Source organism: Falco biarmicus, chromosome Z (assembly GCF_023638135.1).
Source record: "Falco biarmicus isolate bFalBia1 chromosome Z, bFalBia1.pri, whole genome shotgun sequence".
Lineage (NCBI taxonomy): Eukaryota > Metazoa > Chordata > Aves > Falconiformes > Falconidae > Falco > Falco biarmicus.
This window is the reverse complement of record NC_079311.1, coordinates 57,522,714-57,542,995: the sequence shown is the minus strand read 5'-3', so window position 1 is coordinate 57,542,995 and position 20,282 is coordinate 57,522,714. Positions and strand designations below refer to the sequence as shown.

At 40.0% G+C, this 20,282-nt stretch overlaps 1 protein-coding gene across 2 annotated transcripts in view; it reads left to right on the top strand.

The window, feature by feature from the left end:
* Positions 1-20,282, top strand: part of MRPS27 (mitochondrial ribosomal protein S27) — a 46,494-nt gene that overhangs the window by 20,188 nt on the left and 6,024 nt on the right. For both annotated transcript variants that reach the window (XM_056323675.1, XM_056323676.1), the window contains 5 exons: positions 10,912-11,026; positions 11,527-11,605; positions 12,903-13,018; positions 15,861-15,963; positions 18,169-18,311. In XM_056323675.1, the coding sequence (XP_056179650.1) occupies positions 10,912-11,026; positions 11,527-11,605; positions 12,903-13,018; positions 15,861-15,963; positions 18,169-18,311 (556 nt within the window). The remainder of the gene's footprint in view (positions 1-10,911; positions 11,027-11,526; positions 11,606-12,902; positions 13,019-15,860; positions 15,964-18,168; positions 18,312-20,282) is intronic.

Sequence of the window (20,282 nt, the reverse complement as noted above, 5' to 3'; positions counted from 1 at the left end):
TTCACTGTAGAGCTTGTCAAGACAAAAGTGTGCAGATGTGGATAACTGGCTTTGCAAGCAGCTTTGCACTTCTGTGAGTAATATCTTTTCCCAAGAATTGGTGCGATATAAAGCTGGGTTTAATCTCTGAAGTCAACTTTATGATTATCCTCTTCAGATTGTCTCTTATTTAATCCTGATCTCTCCTCTTTCACTACTGTTTCCATGTAACAAAGGGAAAAAATACTCCTTTCTTCAGTCTAATCAGCCACTCTCTACTTTGCTTTATTGGAGAGTGAGCAGAGCAGCTCTAAATCCAGCCAGAAGCAAAGTAGGTGGCCTCTGGCAGCAGACAGCTGGAAGTAAAATGGACACCCCTCCCCGTTCCCTTGCCTACACTGCCTGTGCCAGAGCTCTGACAAACCAGACTGGCTGCTGGAGCATGTAACTGGGAGTGGACAAGGTATAGCGGCTACGGTGAGAGCATGACAGGAGCATTTGCAGCAGAAGTGGTACACTGCTTTCTCTGCAAAGAGGTTTCTATTTTTGTCTTCCATTGAAGTTACTATCCTGCAGTGATCACTCCTTTTCACGGTTTTCCTTGTCCAGGTTAAATCAAAGCAGCAATTTCATCTCATGTGAGATAACTGTTGTGTTTTGGAAATCATGATTCTTTGGAGGGATATCATAAAAAAAAGCCAGACTGAAACACATGTAGTACATAACTGCCCATAGTTGCAGTCTTTTCCTCCCCTTGTCTTCTCTGTTACCTTGCGCAGTGGGTGACAAGCCTCCTGCATTCTGTGTGCCTTAGAGAACTGAATGCTTGTAAGTGTCAGTTCAGAGCCTGAATACAGGGTCTGAGTAGGCCACTGCAACAAGGCGGAGTGGCGGGGCATCCTGGCCTTGAATCATGTGCTGCTTCTCAGCAGAAGCAAACCCAGTTGTGGTTTATATTTATAACTAACAGTCTCGGCTGCATTCCTATCTCAAAAGGGGACAAACCAAAAAAATATCCCCTTGCATTTTGAAATGCTCTGCCTTTTTTGAACAGCACAACCTCATTTTCCTGTGCAGTTTGTATCTACCTACAGAAGGGAGCATTTGTACTGCAGGACATGCAGTATGTAAAGTGAGGTACCTACTGTCTCTCTCTTCAAATAACAGATCTGATGGTACAACATTTCTCTGAAAAGAAAAAGAATGAAACAGTCAGCTGGTAAGAGCCCACAAACTTCAGACTGCCTGACAGAATGCATGAGTCAGTTTTGCCATGTTTATCCTTCATTTGCTTACTGGTCCATGTGCTTGATGTCATACGCAGTGGAATAAAGGACACTTCTGTCCCACCGGCCTTGGAAGAAGTTAGATACACTAAGAGATATGCTTATTATAAGTTAGCCTCTGAATTACTGAGGAGATTGGGTAACTTACTGTGGTTAGGGAACGGTTAAAAGTGTATCAGGAAGGACTGGGGATTTTTTGTTTTCATTGTTAAAAACATTTTTCTCAGGAAAATGCATGGTTGGAAGAACAAAAAAATACCAATAAGCTGTTGATCTTTCAGACATGACATTAAATAAAAACCCATTCATGGTGGGCTACCCAGTAGCCAGGATCTGGCTATGTACTCATGGTTTACTTTTTGGAAGTGGTTGCCTTTTTGACAGTGGCTGTGGCTGTAACTAGAATTGAGCATCAGGTGTTTTGTCCCCTCTGTTGCAGGTGTTTATGCTTAATATTAATTGTTTACTTGAACAGCTTATCATGTAGCTCTGTCTCCCCTTTGGGCATGGGGTTGTAGAAAGACAGCAATGCGCAAGGAAATCGGACTCCTCCAGTGAAGAATGAAAATGGCACAGGTAGCAGGTTAAAATTAGGTTAACTTGAACTATGGGACTGTGGCAGCAAATCTGAAAAGATGAAACCTGGACTGTGCAAATCCCGTTTTTAAAATGTTTAGCAGAAAATGTAAGGTTTGGCTCTTCCCTTCCTTAAGCTGGCTACTAAGATCCATTCAGTATTTGTGTTCCTGCAGCACTTTTGCCTGCACTGCCTTTTTGCTTATGTTAAGATGTGGTACGAAACTGAACAACTTTGCAGAAGAACCGGTTTGGCTCATATGCTTCTGTATTGCAGCCTTTGATACTCAAGCCAGGAGAATACATTGCTTGTAATCTGTGCAAGGTGAACTGTGATCAAGCAGAAAAGTGTCAAGGGTTGTGTTAGTGGGTGTAACATTAGAGTAGTTGGAAGCTAGTGTGTGATATATTTCTGGGAGATATTTTGTGAAGCATAAAGAATTTGTGTAGGATAAATGAAAAATACAACACCGTTACAATGTGGACTCCAGCTATCAGTGAAGTAGATCTCTGACAAAATTACGTTAATTTTGTCTCAGGTTAAATTTAGGCTGCATATTAGGCACCATTAAAAAGTTGCTGTTTGCAAATACAGTAATAGCAGTGTCTAGTTACAGGTTGGATGTTTTTCCTACTCTTAAAATAAGTCGTCATTGGCTTTCGTTGACAGCAGTTTTTATCCATACCCATAAAGTATTCCTTTTTAATATAATGTGAAAATTCTATTTAAGTTTACTGTTAGAAGGCAGAAACTCCTGAACAGCGGTCCTAACTGATTCAGTTCCCTCTGACACTGAATTAACTATTAAAAAACTTGGAGTTGCTGTCTTGTCAGCTTGAAAAGCCTTTGGTGCTACATCTCTGGCTGGCTTGGTTAATGGTTACTGGAATGCAGGCTTCACTATGACATCCCTGCAATAGTTGATGGCTAAGAGATGGAGATTTTTCTAAACATCTGCAGTCATTTATTTATTCTTAAAAATCAAACATCTAACAAGCTTTGAAGCAGTTTATTCCCTGAAGTAACATAATCTTGCAGATATCTCTAGTTGAAGAAAGCCCCAGAAGGTTTTAAACTTACTTCCAACACACATACCTAGCTTTCTGCTGGGAACAGACTTTCTGGCAGTCTTTAGCAGGGGACCTTGTACTGCAAAGTGAACCAGGTGCAAAGGTGATTTCAGCAATTACGAATTACAAATGGGCTTTTGCAAACATTTTTCATTTTGAAAAATGAATCTAGTCAGTAACTTGTGTACTAGCTTTCAGGCAAGTGGAGAATTAATTGAAGTGATGATGGGCATTGCTGGGCTAGTAAAGTGGCAACACTCAAATCAGTACTTTACTTACATATGCCATTTTTAACAGCCTTTGTGTTAATTGGGTTTTGGAGACATGAGAGAAGATTTCCAGCAGAATTAACCCTTTGTTGAGCTTTAACACAGCAAGTTTTAACCTGATACACTTAGAAATTGCTGAGATTCAAGAATCTCCCCAGAGCAAGAAATGTAGTGTGTTGTACCGTTCTTAATTTCTCTATGTATGTTTTTGTATGCCAGGATACCAGGAAAAGATAAAATTAAAGGAAGAACCGGGTTTAAATCAGACACTTGTGGTTGCATGGGACAAGGAAAGGCACTAGAGAGTATCCTACCAGACTCACTATAGCAACAGCTCACCTCATCATTCCCTGTGTTTTCATCAACCTATGATAGTCGCTGTTCAATTAAAAAAAACCCAACGGGATTATTAATGGCATTTATATTCAAAACCAGTAATTTCAACTGTAAGCCCAGAAGTATTTTTAACAGAGAAATCCTAGGTGCTGTGTTCTTTACAGGCAGTAATTTGGGGAAATTTTGGGCTTTTTGTTATTGTTACTATTAGGGCAAGATAATAAGAACAATTTTTCTTGTTAACTCTTGCTCTTTGAGTGGATTTCGGCTTTATGGTGAAATTAGTGTGGCTTCTTTTGTGTGTGTGAGAAGAAAATTTGATTTTCCTGCCTGTCTTTTCCAAAAGGAGTAGGAGAGGTGAAGGGTGTTGAGTAACAAGATACTCTGCTATCCAAGGAGGAGGACAAAAATAGAAATATGATTTTAAAGTGTCTGTTTATTGGGTTTCTTTCACTGGGCATCTATCTATAAGCAACAAGAAGTGAAGTAAATCTCCCATGCTCTTCACCTTATCTTTCTGTCTTGACCATAAAGGAGTAAAGCTTCATAGAGAAAAGTTTCATAGTTCACTTTTGAAGTAAAACTTCTGAACGTTGATAAAATTACCTGGTTTTATTTTCTGCATGAATCTAAACTGGGCATCACCACCTATTCTTGGAAGCAATATTTGTACCATGAAAATGGTGTTTTCTCTACCAGTCATTCTGGGGATCACCAGAAGGCCAGTTTTAGCTTTAGTGAGTTAGCTAGTGGCCTTCCCTTTTACCTGTCTTGTTTGAATATTATGCTTAGACCAAAGAACCATGTTGATACTGGGTTTCTAAGTGTTAAGACCCTTAGTTTCTAGCTAGACAAGGCTTGTGACTGATGTTTTATTATGTCAGGTTGAGGCATGCCAAACAGAAGATCCTGACTTGTGTTCTTCTGAGAAGTGAACTTTTCTTGGTGTCCTGCCAGGATGTGCATAGTTATGGAGTATTTTGAAGCTACGTGGATGGAGGAGCTTTTAATGAAACACATTTAACAGCCTGGAGGAGTTTTCCCAGGGCCAAGGACTGTACTGAGAAGCAGTATGTTGTTTGAGCCTGGGCTTCACTTTGTCAGTCTGGTTATGAACTAATGAGTATAAAGGTTACAGACATTCAAGGCAAGCCTATGGGATACTTGTGGATTGAGCTAGCTGAAGGATTCTTCCTCGCTGTGTTTTGCTAATGATTCTAGAGAGATTCAAGGCTGCCTGGTGTAACCTGATGGCAGAGGGTTGGAAAAGCTGCTCCGCTCCAGTTCTGTTCACTGTTCACTGCCTGTGGATGGAAGGACAGATAAGTAATTCAGGTACTTTTCAGAGCCAGGAGTCCTGATAAATTGCTTCTAACTTTGCTGTTCTAGCTTTCTGTGCAGCAATGCAATAGCTACTCTGAAGTGAATTCTGTCCTTTCAGTTGTTAGGAGAGGGTGGTTGCCAGGGTGATATCCTGAGACTTTTCCTAAATGACTGCGTAGTATGTAGTTCTACTCAAAATACCTCTCCCAGATCTGGTCCTTTTAGCAAGCATAAGGGTTAAGGAACAGGTAAACCTGTAACATCAGGGTTGACAGAAATAAAAGCTGAATTTGCTATAACTGGAAAACAAGACCTGGTACTAAAAGTATTCCTTAAGTCTTTTGTTCAGCCTTGATGTTTGCCTGTGCTTCTGTACTGTAGTTTCTCTGTATCTAAAACCTGATCATTTAGGCCTGTTTGGAGGCTGCATTTGTCAGTGGTGTTAGAGCTCTGTGTAACTTCTGAACAAAAGAAACTGCAAGAAATACACATTCATGTGGAGGTGGAGCTAGCCTAGTTTAGCAGACTTAATTTATGGTCAAAGTGATCAAGAACTAAACTAGTTCAAAATCAAAGATGGGGGAAGGTCAACAAAGATTAAAACAGAGTAAGGGCCAAATGCGTGCTTTCTTCATCATGTCTGCAGACCATTTCTCTTCTTGTGTAGGAGCACAATTCTGCCTCAGCTTTACACTATCCTCTGTTACAATTGACTCATCTAATATTTTAAACCTGTTCTGTTTCTGCTTTTGATATTTCATTTCTTATACTATGTATGCGAGTTGGTTTTTTTATTTCAACATAAAAGGAAAGTGTTCCCTCTGGTTTTGCTCGAGTATAGGCAGTTAATGCATGACACATTTTGTATAGGCCTGATATGTTTTTATGTGAAATATTTGAAAGGATATATACAAAGAAAGGTGTAGGCTAAGATGCAGGCAAAGAAGAGAGAAAAATCAAAGTTTTGTTCCTATTTAAAAGGAAATTTCAATCAACACAGATTTTTTTCAGGGTTGTTGCCTCTGATGCTGACACATGAGCAATGCCTCTGGGTCAATTTAAAATGCAGATGATTTTTCCCAGGGCCTGTGACTTGAAATGACAGAGGGAGAGTTTTGGGTGATGTTTCCTTAGCCTCCCAGTTTCCAAGCTAAGCCTACCTGGAATCAATGTAGCTTAAAAAGTGTGCCTGGGAAGAAAAATACATGGCATGCCAAGGAACTTCACAGCCCTGTATGACTTGTGTAAAATGTGGAGTGGCTTTGGATTCATTCCATTGAGAGAGCTTCTTCCTGGCTTCCCACAATATTTGTTCATATTGTCTCCTTACATTTGCTTCAGGACTCTAGAATTTTAAGTGGATGAGAAACCTGGCACTCTCGCCTCCTGATTAAAGCAAATGAGCACAAACCCATATTTCTCTCTAGTTCTAGAAGAAGGAAGATCTGAAGTATAGGTGGAATAAATTTGTTACAGCAACTACCATTAAATAAGTGCCTTCCTTTCCTAAACCAGTTCCTACAAGGGGACTAGCAACGTACGAAACAAACTTTTTTGGTTTTAACATTGAGGAAAGCACAGTAACACATCTAAATTATGTATGTTAAAAATAATGAAAGAATGGAGATTGCTCAGTGTCCTGTTGTTAATCAGTGCATTTAATGTAGCAGAAGATTGTACAGGAATCTCTAAAGCATAAGAACATTACAGTACAAAAGGTTTTATTTAGGGAGTTGGTTTTATGTATCATGAAGCAAAATGCAGGTGAAATCTAGAAAGTCTGGAAGAAATCTGAAGGCCTAAGAGACACAGTTCTGCGCAATGGATGTTTAGATCATTGCAAAATACTTTCTCATTAGGTCAAAGTTGGAGAAAGGAAGGGGACTACTTGTTGTGTCTCATGGATGGGGGAAAAAGAAAAAATAATGTGTTGCATGTGGATGGGTAGCCTCTGGCAGTACCAGGAATTGGATCGACCCTTAAGAAGGCCACAGAGTACAAAATGGCAGCTTCTGATCAGCTTACTAAAGAATTAGAACAGATCTGCTGAGCTGGCTTTCCCTCTGTACAACAGAGCTGTTCTGGTAGCATATTACTTCTGCAGCACTTGTTCTTCTGTAATCCAGCGAATTTGCCTTTACTGTCTTCCTTATTTGTGACTGTCCTCAAAGCACTCAACTGCCCTGTACCAAACCTAGGCAAAAGAGTACAGTCCACCTTGGTGCTTCTGTTTGCTCTCAGGGTTGCTATATTACTTCCCTTGGGAGTACAAGGTATGTGACAGCAACACTAGACTGCATCACCGCTTGATGGCACCAAACAAATTTGAAAGACCACTTAAAAGGGAAGCAACTCTGCTTTTCTGTGGTGTGGGAGTGCACCTATAGGAGGAAGGCATGCCTGATGTATTAGTAGAGGACTCCATAAAGCACCCTTAGTATCTGATAAACTTGTCCATTGTTAGTTTCTTCAGCACAGCATGAGTACTTGGGCACTGCTGTAAGTAATGAGCGATAGGGCCTTGTACAGGAAATTACTAAACTAAAAATGTGTTCTTAGCCCAGTGTGCTCATCAGTTTGCTGGGGAAGTTCAGTTCTTAGCCCAGTGTGCTGGTCAGTGAGCAAGGGAAAGTGTGCACTTGCTTGGCTAAAAATGCTCTGGTTGCCTTGTGTGGAGGCTGTGTGTACACTGTATCTCTTCCAAGTTATAATGATTTTGCAAATACAGAGCAGTGGTTTAATGAAAATCATGTTTATGGACTGCATAATTTGAAAAATTTTCCAAAATAAAGGGAATTCTAGTACCATTGCACCGTGTACTGTTAGTGTCACAGTGACCTTCCTATTGCAGGAACTACTTGTCTTACAAATTTTCCTGTTCTTGTTCCCTGTGGGCCAGATGTTCTCAGTTCAGTGACTGGAAGGATGACCATATTGATCCTTCAGCCATTAAGATTAAAGTGTACCAACAGGGAGTTCCCCTAATAGTATTACGGATGCTTCTCCTTGTCTTTTCAGAACGCATTAGAAGAGCCTTGTGCTTCTCAGGTTTTTATTAGTTCTGAGTTTCAGCAGCAGGTATCAGCAAGGTAACTTCCAGGTCTTTCCATTAAACAAACAGCAATTGCTAGAGGCCTCCTTTATTTAATTTACTCTGAATCCTCTGCTTTATGTAGTTGTAGCTTCCTTCTGTTTTTTCATCTGTCCCTGAACACATTGCCTTGCTTAATTATATCCTGTTTTGTGTCTTGTGGAGAAGGAGGAGGGGGAAGATGCTGACGCTTGTCAGAATGGCCAGCAATTTCCTCTTCTCCCCAATTCCTTTTCAAATAAAAATGTCTGCCACAACATTTGATTAGTTTGTCTAGGCTAGCTGTAAAAACAGATACTCTGTTGTCTTCTCTTCTCAGCTAGTAGAATAGAGACAGAGTTCATCCCAGAATTATATAGATCAGAAACAATTAAAAGATTGCAGCGTACCTGTTTCCCTTTCACTTGCCCATTCTCCTACCATATCGTGGATTAATGGAAGTGTGTAGTGTCGAGGGGTTGTGTACATGGATATGTATTGCATCCTTGTTGACATGGAAACAGAAGAATTTTGGCACCAGTCCCCTCTCTTCACTCCCAGGCAACTGTTTTGTAATTAATTATTAGAATAAACTAGCAAATTCTCTGGCTGAGAAGTTTTTTGCTCTTTATTTGCATAGTACCTAGCATAGTGGAGACCTAGTCAGAGCATTAAGGTCTTAATAGTAACAAACAGTGATTATACTGATAGATCCTGTGGTTGTCCACTTACACACACTCTCTAATCAGTCCCAGCAATACAAAGCTCATGCAAAGTTGGGTTTTTTTATAAAAGAGTTTTTTATAACATGCCTCTGAATTATTGATTCCAGAAACTTACGTTGACTGAGGATCAGTTTCATCCTGATTCTAGACTGCAGCGCATCCCTGTTAGGCTTTTATTGTCCAAGTGCAATTTGACTTGGAAACTGAGAAACATTTCACAGTTACAGTAGACTGTAGCATTCCCAAGGTGCAGGAGGTATTGGAGCACTCTCAGGCACTGTCATGTACTCAAGTGAATAAATACAGCTCTGCAAAAAGATGACTATTCAAACCCATTAAAACCTATGGGTTGGTGGGTTTTGCCTTTTTTTTTGTTGTTGTTTTGTTAGTATTTGCTTCCCTGCTGTGTAACTGATTAGTAGGAAGAATGCCAAAGATTGTATCAAAACAAGGCCTAAGTCTTTGAGACCATTAGTATTATGTTTTTTTAAGAAAGTCTGTTGTTGTCCACTTGTAAAACAAAACTAACCATTTAATGAAGCAACTTTAAAAAATGCTGGCATCTTTAATGCTGGATGCTGGTGTTGCACTCTGACCTGTCTTAAATGGCTGGTGAAACAGTCTGTAGCAATTAGATAGTTGTTTCATCAAGTTATGATTAAATCCAAATGCCTGTAATTGATGCTTCCTGTAAGCATTATTGAAACAGGACTTTAATGAAAGCAAATAGACATTCTTGCTGTTCCCAATATTTGAACTCCAGAGGGAAGAAAATGGAAAGCAATTAGAGCAGCAAAATGTATGTTTGTAATTTAATTTTCAGAGCATGCTTCTTTTCTTTTTGTGTTAAATTCTGATTTAATGGGGAGATTTCACGTGCCACTTACAAAACTGCGTATTTAGACTTTGTGTAGTTGTTTAGCTCTACTTTTGGTACGGATGTCTTCTGCATTCTGAAGGCTCTCTAGGCTGCTGTACTTTTCCAGGCTTGGTCATGTGTGTAGCCCTCTGCTGTGGGATGCAATACATGGAGATTCAGTGAGCGGGCAGGAGAGTTGGTGGCCATGTTAATCTGATAAATGTTCTGGAAAGTATGCTCACTCAGATGGAAGAGCCAACCCTGCCACTACATTCTGCTGCAGCTTGGCTTGAGGCTGCAGGCATCTGCACGAGGTCCCAGCTCGGTCATCAGCATTTTCTGCAGGAAGTGGCAGTCACTTCTGTGCTGGGGACTGAACCCATTTTTCATGTGTACAATTTGAATTGAGAAAGGTTGTGTGCATCTCTTCACACTGGGGTGTGAAACTCAGCCCAGGACCGAGCCGGCAGCTCCTAACACAGGACTCTTTAATTGGTTTTTGGGTCTTTGCCAAAGGTAAAGCTCCATAAGCTTTTTGTCACCACTTCTCCAAATACAGAGAAAAGTGTGTATGTCTGAATGAGGATGACATAAAAGAGGCTGAACTTAAAACTGTTTAATTTTACAAATTGGTTGAGCACTGGAGTGGGTTGCCTGAGAAGACTGCTGAAGCTGTGACATGAGAACAGGTTAACGAAACATGCTCTGGGAAGGAAGCAAGCCGGTGCAGGGGGGCAGGGGAGGGCTCTCCAGCAGTTTCCCCTTGCTTGAGGCTGCCTCTCTTGTAAAGCATTTCTAAAGCAAATGAAGCATGCCTGTCCTGCAGCACAATGAATTCTTCAGCAGTTGAAGTGAGGAGTGAGTTAGACAGTGTGGGAGACACCAGATTACACAAGTTCCAAAGGTTCAGACCCAGCTGTATTTTTATGTCATTCTGATACTTGTTGATGCCATCAGTCATGGAGCAGCATGGCTCTTTGGCAAGACCAGCAAGAACGCAGTGTTACATCATCAGAAGGACAAGCTTAAGAAGTACTGCAGTGTTTGTAGCAATCTCAGTTGGCCTTCCTAAATACGACATGCTGTTATTTTACAGTATTGATCTTTTCAAGGGAAAAAAACTCGGCTTTCTGGGAAGTGAGAATTTTAAAATAAGTGTTTGTGAGCATATTGTGCATCAGATTCCCCTTTTTATATACACACTATTAAAGTGTATCACACTTTTGTTTCCTTCACTTGAAAGACTAGCTGGAGCTCTTTGGAGAACAGTGGTTGACTGCAAAGTCAAATACAGACAGATTTACATTTGAGATCATGAAAGGCAGGTTTTCTGAAGTTCATGGTTTGTGGATTACAGAATTTGTTTCTGTGATAACAGAGAGTCATATTGTCACATGAACTGTTTATCATCCTTTAGGTTTCGGCATAGTCCAAATTGCTGGTACTTGAGAGACTGGACCATCCACAGCTGGATCAGACAATGCTTAAAATACGGTGCACAAGACAAAGCCTTATACACATTAAAAAACAAGGTAAGTTTTTAGAAGGAAAAGCCATGAATATATTCGATCAGCTTTTTGAGACAGGTGTGGCTTACCTGGAATTCCTATTGCAGCCAGGCCTTGTAGACTGTGGTTTTAAGTTCAGATATTTCTTTGTTGAAATAACAATTAATGTTGCAGTTGAATTCTAGCTAAAGGTTTTTACAGCTTTTATTTCCTCTCCTTTCCCAAGAACCTTTTTGGTTTTAAACAGTGTTGGTGTCCAAAACCAGCTAGATGCAGGAGAGGCATAAAAACCTGATAGGCAATGCCTAATCAGTTAAAATGCCTGAAACAAATCCAGTACATTGAAACTTTAGAAGGTCTCCATAAAGGAGCAGTGCTTATCTCCTTGTGTTGCTTGACTAGCTGTCATATGGCAGCAGTGTATAATGCCATGGTTCTGATTTTTTGATACCTGCAGTCCTATGCTTGAGAGATTTGAACAGCAGATTTTCACACTGATTTTTTCCCCCCCTACTTCTCTTCAGGTGCAGTATGGAGTTTTCCCAGATAATTTTACATTCAATATTTTGTTGGATTGTTTCATAAAGCAGAAGAAATATGAAGGTAAGAAAATATGTACCAATTCTGCATCCTTAGTTCTGTGCTCTTATATCAGCAGAGCGATTTTTGAATTAAAAACTTTCAGCCATATTTTCTCTGAATTCACCTTAAAAACACACCTTATCCTTCCTTGCAACTACTCTTCTGCATGTTTATATCTCACTTCTGTTGATTTAATTCATTATATAATTTCAAACCACATCTAATTCATGGTTTCTGCTCTGATCTATCCCATTCCAAATGTAAACCAATTTCTCCAGTATTTACAAGTCTCACTTACATACTAACACCATCATAGGAGTTATTAGTGACAATTAGAGTGTTATAAAAATTTAAATGCATGTTGGTAGAGTTCATCTTAATTGCATGTAGCTACTCAGAAAGCTACATGTCTGAACTGTTTAGAGACTCTTGTCTGTCACTGCAGAGAGCCAGCTGTGCTGAATTACCATGTTGAGGTGCCTGGGTGCCTTCTTTCACTATTGACTGTTTAAGTGTTTGTCATGTTTGATGACAGGTATTTATGATTTTCATTTCACTGCAGGTTTTCACTGCAGGTTTTCTGGTACTGTAGGCTTGCAGTGAGCTATTCTTTGCATAAGCCCCTTGTAAAAAAAGTAACTGAAGGGTCAATAGAATTGCAGTACTTTTCTGTCGCTTTTATCATGAATGTTTTGCTAAATGGTGATATAATACATATGTTTTATTTTTAGAGCCCACTTAATCTGTGAATTCCCCCTTATTCCATCTGTATTGCTTTTCTGTGACAAGCTGAAGGCCTTTTGTTTAACAAACTCTGCTTCCTGACAGGGAGTGTCACTGGAACTCCTTGTAGAGCTCCTCCAGAGCACTGTTTGCTGAACACAGTGAGTGCTGTGGGTGATCAATGGCAATATTTCTGCCTCATTAAACTCTCCTGATAACCTTAAAAGCAGTCATCTCTTGTTTCTAATCTAAACAGAAGAACAGAGAAGTAGTTTATAGATACTTTTTAGAAGTTAATGTTTGAAAGGCTGAGCGAAGAAGAGCCAATTGAAGAGTGTGGCACTAAGATGAGTTTGGAAAGCTTCTTTGCTGTGGTCTCATGCTAGTCAACCCATTCCTCCTTCTTGCAGTGTGTTTGAGTGACCCAAGCAAGTAAGACTAATTCTGTGTACTACCAGTCATAGAAATCTTTTAACTTTTTCCCTAACTACTTCAAAACATACTACAGCAATAAATTATCAGTGAACATGAATGAATGCAAAAGGGAGCTGTGTAAATTTGTACTTGCTGATTATGTTTTTGTTTTCCTCCATAGATGCTATGTCAGTGGTAACGGAGATCATGTTGCAAGAAAGTTTTGATGAATTATCAACACAGCTTCTCTCTCTCTATGTTTTATACCAGTACCTGGCAATGAAGTCCGAACATACGGTAAGCTGACCACACTCAAAATGATACACAAAGCCTCCATTTCTAAGTGTTGTGGTGCAGTCAGTTGGGCATTCAGTCTTGAATGTATTTTATATCCCCTAAGTTTACTTGGAAAAAATAAATACTCAATTTTTAAAATTTTTTTTCACAACTGCAGAAGAAAGAAAAAAAAGAAACAACAAAATATGAAAGCCATTGAATAACTTGATACCCCTTTTGCTCCTTTCTCTGGAAGGGAAGGTATGTTGGGGTTTTCAGATGTAGTGTGGTCCATTGGAAAGTAATGAAATGACATTTCTGTTCAGTTCAAAGAGGGCTTTTAGCACAAAAGACCTGTCTCACCTATTTTACAGGATCCTGCTGAGTATTGCTTACCATTAGAGTTTGGTAATGGTGAAGTTGCAGAATTACAAAGCATTTTCACTAAGATTTTTACTATCCCCTTTGGCTTTGGGTGTGTTGTTTCTAGTAGGTATTTGTTTTAAAACTGAATTTGTTACATACTTCCTGTATCCAAGGCTTAGGGGTTTCTTATTCACATCTTGCTTGCTTAGGCCAATATGACAGTTCAGGCTCTTGGAAGTGGCTTTATTCTACCTTTGCAGGAGGAGCTCAGTTAGGTATCGGCAAAGGGTTCTGCCATGCCCATCACTTTAGGTAGCTACTTTTCATGTAGTTTGCCACAAGCCTTCAGTAGCAAAAGTACTTCATGCGTCCATTTGTCTTACATGAAGCATCTTCCAAAATGTGTAATACAAATGCCTTAAGGTTTTGCTCAATTGGGTGATAATTTCAGTTTTCGCTATAGAAAGCAGATGTGCATTTGCCCTATTCAGTATTAGCTTTCATTCCCCAGAATTCAAGTATGCTCAATCACTACTTATCTATGAAAAGCAGGGGGACCAAAATCTCATTTTCCCACTGTGTTTGTCCATTTTTGTGTATCCTCACTACAAAGACAAGCACTCGTTAACAGTGTGTAGCATTTCATGAAAGCTGAATGTGGACATCATGAAAGGGTTGTGTGGACATATGACACATTTGAGGCAAGCATATTTATATTGCTGTGACTTACTTAATACGCATTTTGAAATAACCCCATCCAACAGCAATCAGTCATGTTTTTATATGTATACACCATCCTGAGTACTATTCAGCACCTCATAATGATCAGTACCAATTTTCTGTGTTTGATTTAAGAAGTGGATTTAAGAGTTATGAGATATGCTCAGCTACTCCTGAAAATCCCATTCCCTTTTCCAAAGGTGTGAGACAGGTCAGCCAGTGTCCTGTTGCAGAGAGGCCTTTGGCCATAGCTTAGGGTTCAGCAGCCTGATGAAATGTTTTTTACTTTTAAGAGCTAAATCTTGGGCAATGTTACTGTGTTAGTCCTTTGTGTGTATAGCAGTGGTGATAGAGAGCTTCCATTTTTCTGCTGTTGTAAACACCACTGAAAGCCTGACTGGTCTTGGCTCTCCCCAGAAAGTTTCCTCCTTGACTGCTGCAAACAAGCAGGATGATTGCTACCTTCCACTGCAAAGGTGTTAAACATTAAATTCTTGCAGTTCCTCCAGCTCTTGGAGCCAAATGGGCTAGCTCCCAAATGAACCTAAACCGCTAAAAGCACTTTTTCCAGTTGCATCTGGTTTTTCTGTAACATTCAGCTAGGGTGCTGAATTCAGCACAAAACAGCCCTGTCTCCTTGTATCCTTTTTCTGGCTCAAGGAAATACCTTGCCTGGCTGTCAGGTGATGGTATTTTGTGTCAGATGATAACATGCAAATTTTTGTAGCACCCGAATGGAGACACAAAAAAATGCCATACCTTGAAAAGACATCTCTGAATAATGCATTAAACCAGAAGGTCGAACCTTTGTGCTTTTTAAGACTCAGTGTACCTCAGGGAATTTTTCAGAAAGCTTCTTCCTTTCTCCACGGGTATTTGTTTCAGGTTATAAGGTAATAAACAAGACACTGAAGTACCCTGCCACAAAACCCATGTGTTAAGAGAATCAGGCTTCCTCCAATCTATTTCCTTTTATAGCTTCTTTTTCCTCATTTTCTTAGCAATGGGAATTGTTCAGCTCCTTTTATGTGCTGTAGAGGCATTTATCCTTGATGTTTGTGCTTTTCTGGTGTTGAAAGAGGTGCTGTACTATCCTATAGCAAAACAAAATTTACATTACTCTTGTGGTTTTAATGTACATTCTGATTGGGTGCCCTTCTTTAGCTATCACTGGTCATCTGGCTCAGACGGCTGGTACCCCTCTGTAGCTGGAAAGACAGCTGTATTTTTAATCCTGGGGTGTGCAGTGGTCTTGGTGAATTGCGTATGTTCTTTTCACAGTGCGCATTTTGGACTCAAGAGCAGCAGCCATTGGCAGCATATTCTTCTCTCAGCATTCTCCTGTTCTGTTCCTGTCAGGGATAGGGAATGTATCTTCCCACATACTTAAAAGAAAAGGCTGCTCTAGTACAGAAGCCATGTAATTTTTTTCTTCAGTGTTGTTAGCCTGAAGCAAGTGGTAGGACATACAGGACAGAGAGAGCTTGGCCAATGTTAAATGAACGTAACCCTCTGTCCTGAAGGAGATGCACTGATTGACTTCCATGCAAAACGTCAACTGCTCACATTTACTGTCTTTTGGAAAGAGAGGTGTTCCTCACTATAATGTGTACTATTCCTCAGGATACATATACTGTAACTGAACACTAGATGTGTTTAATGATTCTTTACTTTATTGCAAAGACATCTGATGAAAGCTACCTGTGTTGTCTTTGGCTGCTGCCATTTTGTGTTTGTGATTGTCAAGGAACACTTACTTAGTTTACATTGTTTGCAGTGGGAAGAGGAGAGAAATCTTGGAGCATCGCTAATGCTTACGGGTCTAAAGCAAACAAACACTGTGGGTTTTAGCTCCCAGCTGTATGGCTATGCATTCCTTGGTAAGTTTTATGTCCCTCAGAGTCGTCTTTTCCCTCTTGTCTTCAGTGGCTGAATTAAACTGGCCTCTTTGCTTTATTGAAATTAATCAATGAGAAAGCTGAGGGAAAAAAAGGCAGAAATAGTGGAAGGAACACTTTCAGAGTTAATACTGAATCTGTTTTGTAAGCCTTGAGGGTGGTACTGATTTGAACGGTATGCCCTTTGTCAGACAGCTTCAAAACCTCCTTTAGGGCTCCCTGCAGGTTTGGATTGGCAGTTGAAAGAAAGAAGACCTTCTTAAAGAAATCTAGGATTGGTTGGTTTGTGGACTGACAAATTTTCAAAACAACCAAAAGTGCAGAGTTCCCTAACACAAACGTAAGTTTATGAACAATAGACTCTTTTCTTAGCGGGTTTCTCAAAATAATCTTTAAACCTCAAGAACTTCAGAGAGCACAGCCTGAAAAGCACTATGTTTAGAACATTTGCTGGTCACTGTAAAGTTAATGTTTCTGTTGTGAACAGCAGATAGCAGTGCTAAATGTTAGGGACTGTGTCTTCTAGGGAGTCTTCACTCCTAATGATATACTTTGTTATTCAAGAGCAATTAAGAGTATATCCAGAATTGGAGGGAAGGGGAATGGGGTAAATAATCCTTGAATATCCTCTAACCTTTAGTGAAATACAGTGCATACAGGTTTTGTCCTTCTCTACAAGATAATTATTTACTTGAAATTAATTAATTTGAAACTTACTTACTTCATTGTATTTTATGCTTTAATTTATTGAGGGTAATAAAAAGTGGACTTATTTTTAAAATGTGGCCTCAAAATACAGTGTGTAATGGCAGAGTTAGGATGCTGATAAAGATTTATCATGACTGTAGGACAACAAGGTCATTTTCAGTCAAAAAGGGGGGAAGATGAGAAAATCAGTTTGAAAGCAGGATTTTCCATAGAACTGTAGTTTCTTATCCAGTGGAGATACTGATACAAACAGGGTCTTTGCTGTACAGTTGGCATGCAGTTTGGAGTGGTTTTTATGTCATGTAGATCGGTTGAGTATTTTAAAAATGCACTTTACTGTTGTCTGTGAGCAGTAGTACTTGTTCCATGACATTGACATCCAGTAGATCAAAAGCTATTTACTGTTATGTCACATATTCCACAGTCTTGCCAATGCTGATGGAACCGACCTCTGAGAGAGTGAAAGATGTTTATGAGTACAGTGTGGCCTCAAGCACCTCAGCTATTTTAATTTAGCCACAGCCCATAAGCCTTGTGCACTTACTCCTTTTCCTAAAGCATTCTCTTCCATGTAAAGAAGAGTAAGGTGTGTTCCATGCTTTTCTGTCATTATAGCCAGAGTGCAAATTAGATTAAGAGCTTGGATGCAATTCATGTAAGCTACACTGAAGTGGTATTATTCGTAACATTGACAATGACAAAATCAAAACCTTAGAGTAGCAATCATTGTAAATTAGTACTCACCAACTGCAACATGGTGTCCATTTCCTCTGTTATGTAGGAATTTCATGTTCTCTAGTAATTACCATCAGAGGAAAAAACATATTATTGGCGCTGAGTGACACAGGTCCTGCTAAAGTCAGTGAAGACCTTGTTGCACAGAATGTCCTAAATCAAGAACAAAAATTTCATTTTGGCAGGTCTCCCGTATTTCCTCTTAGGAAGCTCTAGCAGAAATAGGTATACTAAGCCCTATAGTTAGCCAGAGCGTGTATTGTAAATACTGTACAGTCTGTCTACGATACATGTGTGAGTAGGCCCTAAAAGCCCCAGAGATTAATCCAGAGTCTCACATTTAGTGCACACGTTCTACACAATCAGTCCCTGAAGGCAAAGGAGACAGTTGTCTAAGGTCTTCAGGTGTCTTGCTCAGAGCTGCTGTTACAACTTCCAGACAACCAGAAAACCTGACCACCTTTCCTCTTTTCTATCTGGACAAGATTTGTAGGTAAAGGTGTAGGGGAAATGGGGAGGAATCAGAAACAAACATGTAATAGCTGTGAAGTTGGGGAAAAAGAAGGCACCTTAATAAAATAAGGTAATAGCTGTTCTGTCACAGCAGCTTTGTAGAAGAGCATGTTGTTTTTACCACAGAAGTGAAGACACTTCTGGAAAACAGAGCCAACCCATATGCATTTCATTAAGTCTCAAGTGTTGAAGTACTACTGCTAAAGTGTTGTGTTTTTTTTTTTATCACAGGGAAGGTGGAGTTGAATAAAGGGCTGAGAGCTGTGTACAATCTAATGCCACTGATGTGGACACCTGGATACTTGAATAGAGCCTTGCAAGTGATGGAGAATGTTGCTTCATTGTCAGGGGACAGCAAAATCTGCAAGGAAGCTGTAAGTATGAAAGTTATAACCCACTGAACAGAGGAAATTTCATACAAGCGAAACTCTGTTAAAACCTGTGAGTTCTGCGCCTTGCTATTGAGAAAAGGCCCAGCAATATTTCAGAGGTCTTTGGAAGACAGGGGAAGTAATGTTTAGAATAGATCCACTGCTTCAGTTGATCAACCAGAGATGATGTCTACTGGCATGTCCTTGGGAATGAGTGTTTGTTATTGCCACAGAGGATTTAAGTATGTTTCCTGAGTCTTCCCCTCCCTATAGAGACACATCGTTCTGTGTCATACGAAACACATCTGCGGGGATGGGAAGACACCTTTGTTTCCCAAGCGTTTGAAGTCACTTAGAGGCACACTTCTTAGCAGTGAGGATGAAATACCACATCTTGTTCCTCTCCCAACTAATTTCATGTACTCTGTGCCCTCTGAGATCACGTCCTGAGTCATGCTGGTCCAAAACCAGATTGATTTCTGGATGGGTTGTAGTGCCCTCAGCTGGGGAGGATGGATAGATTGGTCCATTTGTGAGGTCAGCACTAATTAAGGGAGTTGGGGTTTGGGAGTGCTGTGAGGCGTCAGGCTGATCCTGGAATCGGACAGCTTAGGACGATTAACTTAGGAAACCAGCACCACATGGGCTGGAACATAGAAACAGCACTGAGGTCTCACCTTTGCTTCTTGGTACTGTTTCATGAAGGTGTCTGTGGTCATGGAAGTCTCCCTTTTGCTAGCATCACTACTAGGCTTGCATTCTCTGCATTTCCCTTGACAAAGGCCAGGGCACTGCTCAGCAGATTCTCCTATTCATTGCTCCATGCACAGAAGCAGCTCTGTGTAATACTGGTCAGTGCAGGGAAGGAAGCATCACATCTGCAGCTTCCACCATTTTGAGTTACCTCTTCAGGTGTGTGATTTTGCAGTTTCTTTCTTACTCCAAGTGTGAAGAACTCAGCTTAATAACCATGTGATTTTTTTTCTGCTTACAAACCCTAGACAAATCAAAAAACTTCTCAGCTTGCTCTGGGTTGTAAATGAACATTTCTAGTGTTGAAACAAGGCTCCATCTGTCTGTGGTACAAGAGGTCCATAGAAGATCCCATCCTTCTGTGAACTAATACTGTAAAAATAGTAAACACCAGTAATCTCTAGCAATGCTTCCTTCACAGGCACTCTTTACTTTGTTTAGTGAACAACTAAGAACTTATAAACTGAGGTTATTACTGATTGCTCGCTAATGCTGCAGGTACCTCTGTACAAATCCAGTAGTAGATCCCCAAAACCAATGAGAACAATGACTGAGAGCGCCACACAGAAACTTCCCTGAAGAGATACTTGGCCTCATTTGGATTTTAGGTAGCAGTAAATAAACAGTAGTGCAAGTCATAGGTTTTACCAAGCTAAGTACCAAGAGCAGGCCTGGATGGTCTGTTATTATCAGAATAATTTTTCTCTAATGTTTTTTTGTGACCCCAATGCAGAAACAAGCAAAATATGTTGGTCCATATCCTTATCTGGTGTGAAGTAATTACAGTGTATTGATTTCCATGATCTGGCCTTTTCTACCTAAATACTCATTATGATTTTACTGCTACAATCCACAGAAGATATTTTTAATTACTATTTCCCACTAAAATGCAGTATTCCTAAGGGTGAAGTACTAAGAGCACTGACAAAGTCAATACTGAGGTCAGTTAACTTCTACTGAATTCAGCAGCAGATCTGATGGAGACAACCTCAAGTGCCATAAACCTTTTTCTCCTGTAGTATCCTGAGCCTCTTTTGGGCAGGACTGGGTTGACCCCTTTATGCCATGCTCATAAATCTGTATCACTGATAAGTATGGGCCATGTCGTAAGTCATTGTTGCATGCGTGCACCATCACAGAGTTACTTGAGAGAGCCACAGCCCTGGTTTTGTGAACTTGGTTCTTTTCCAAAATGTAGTACTATTTTGTGGCTGAATAAAT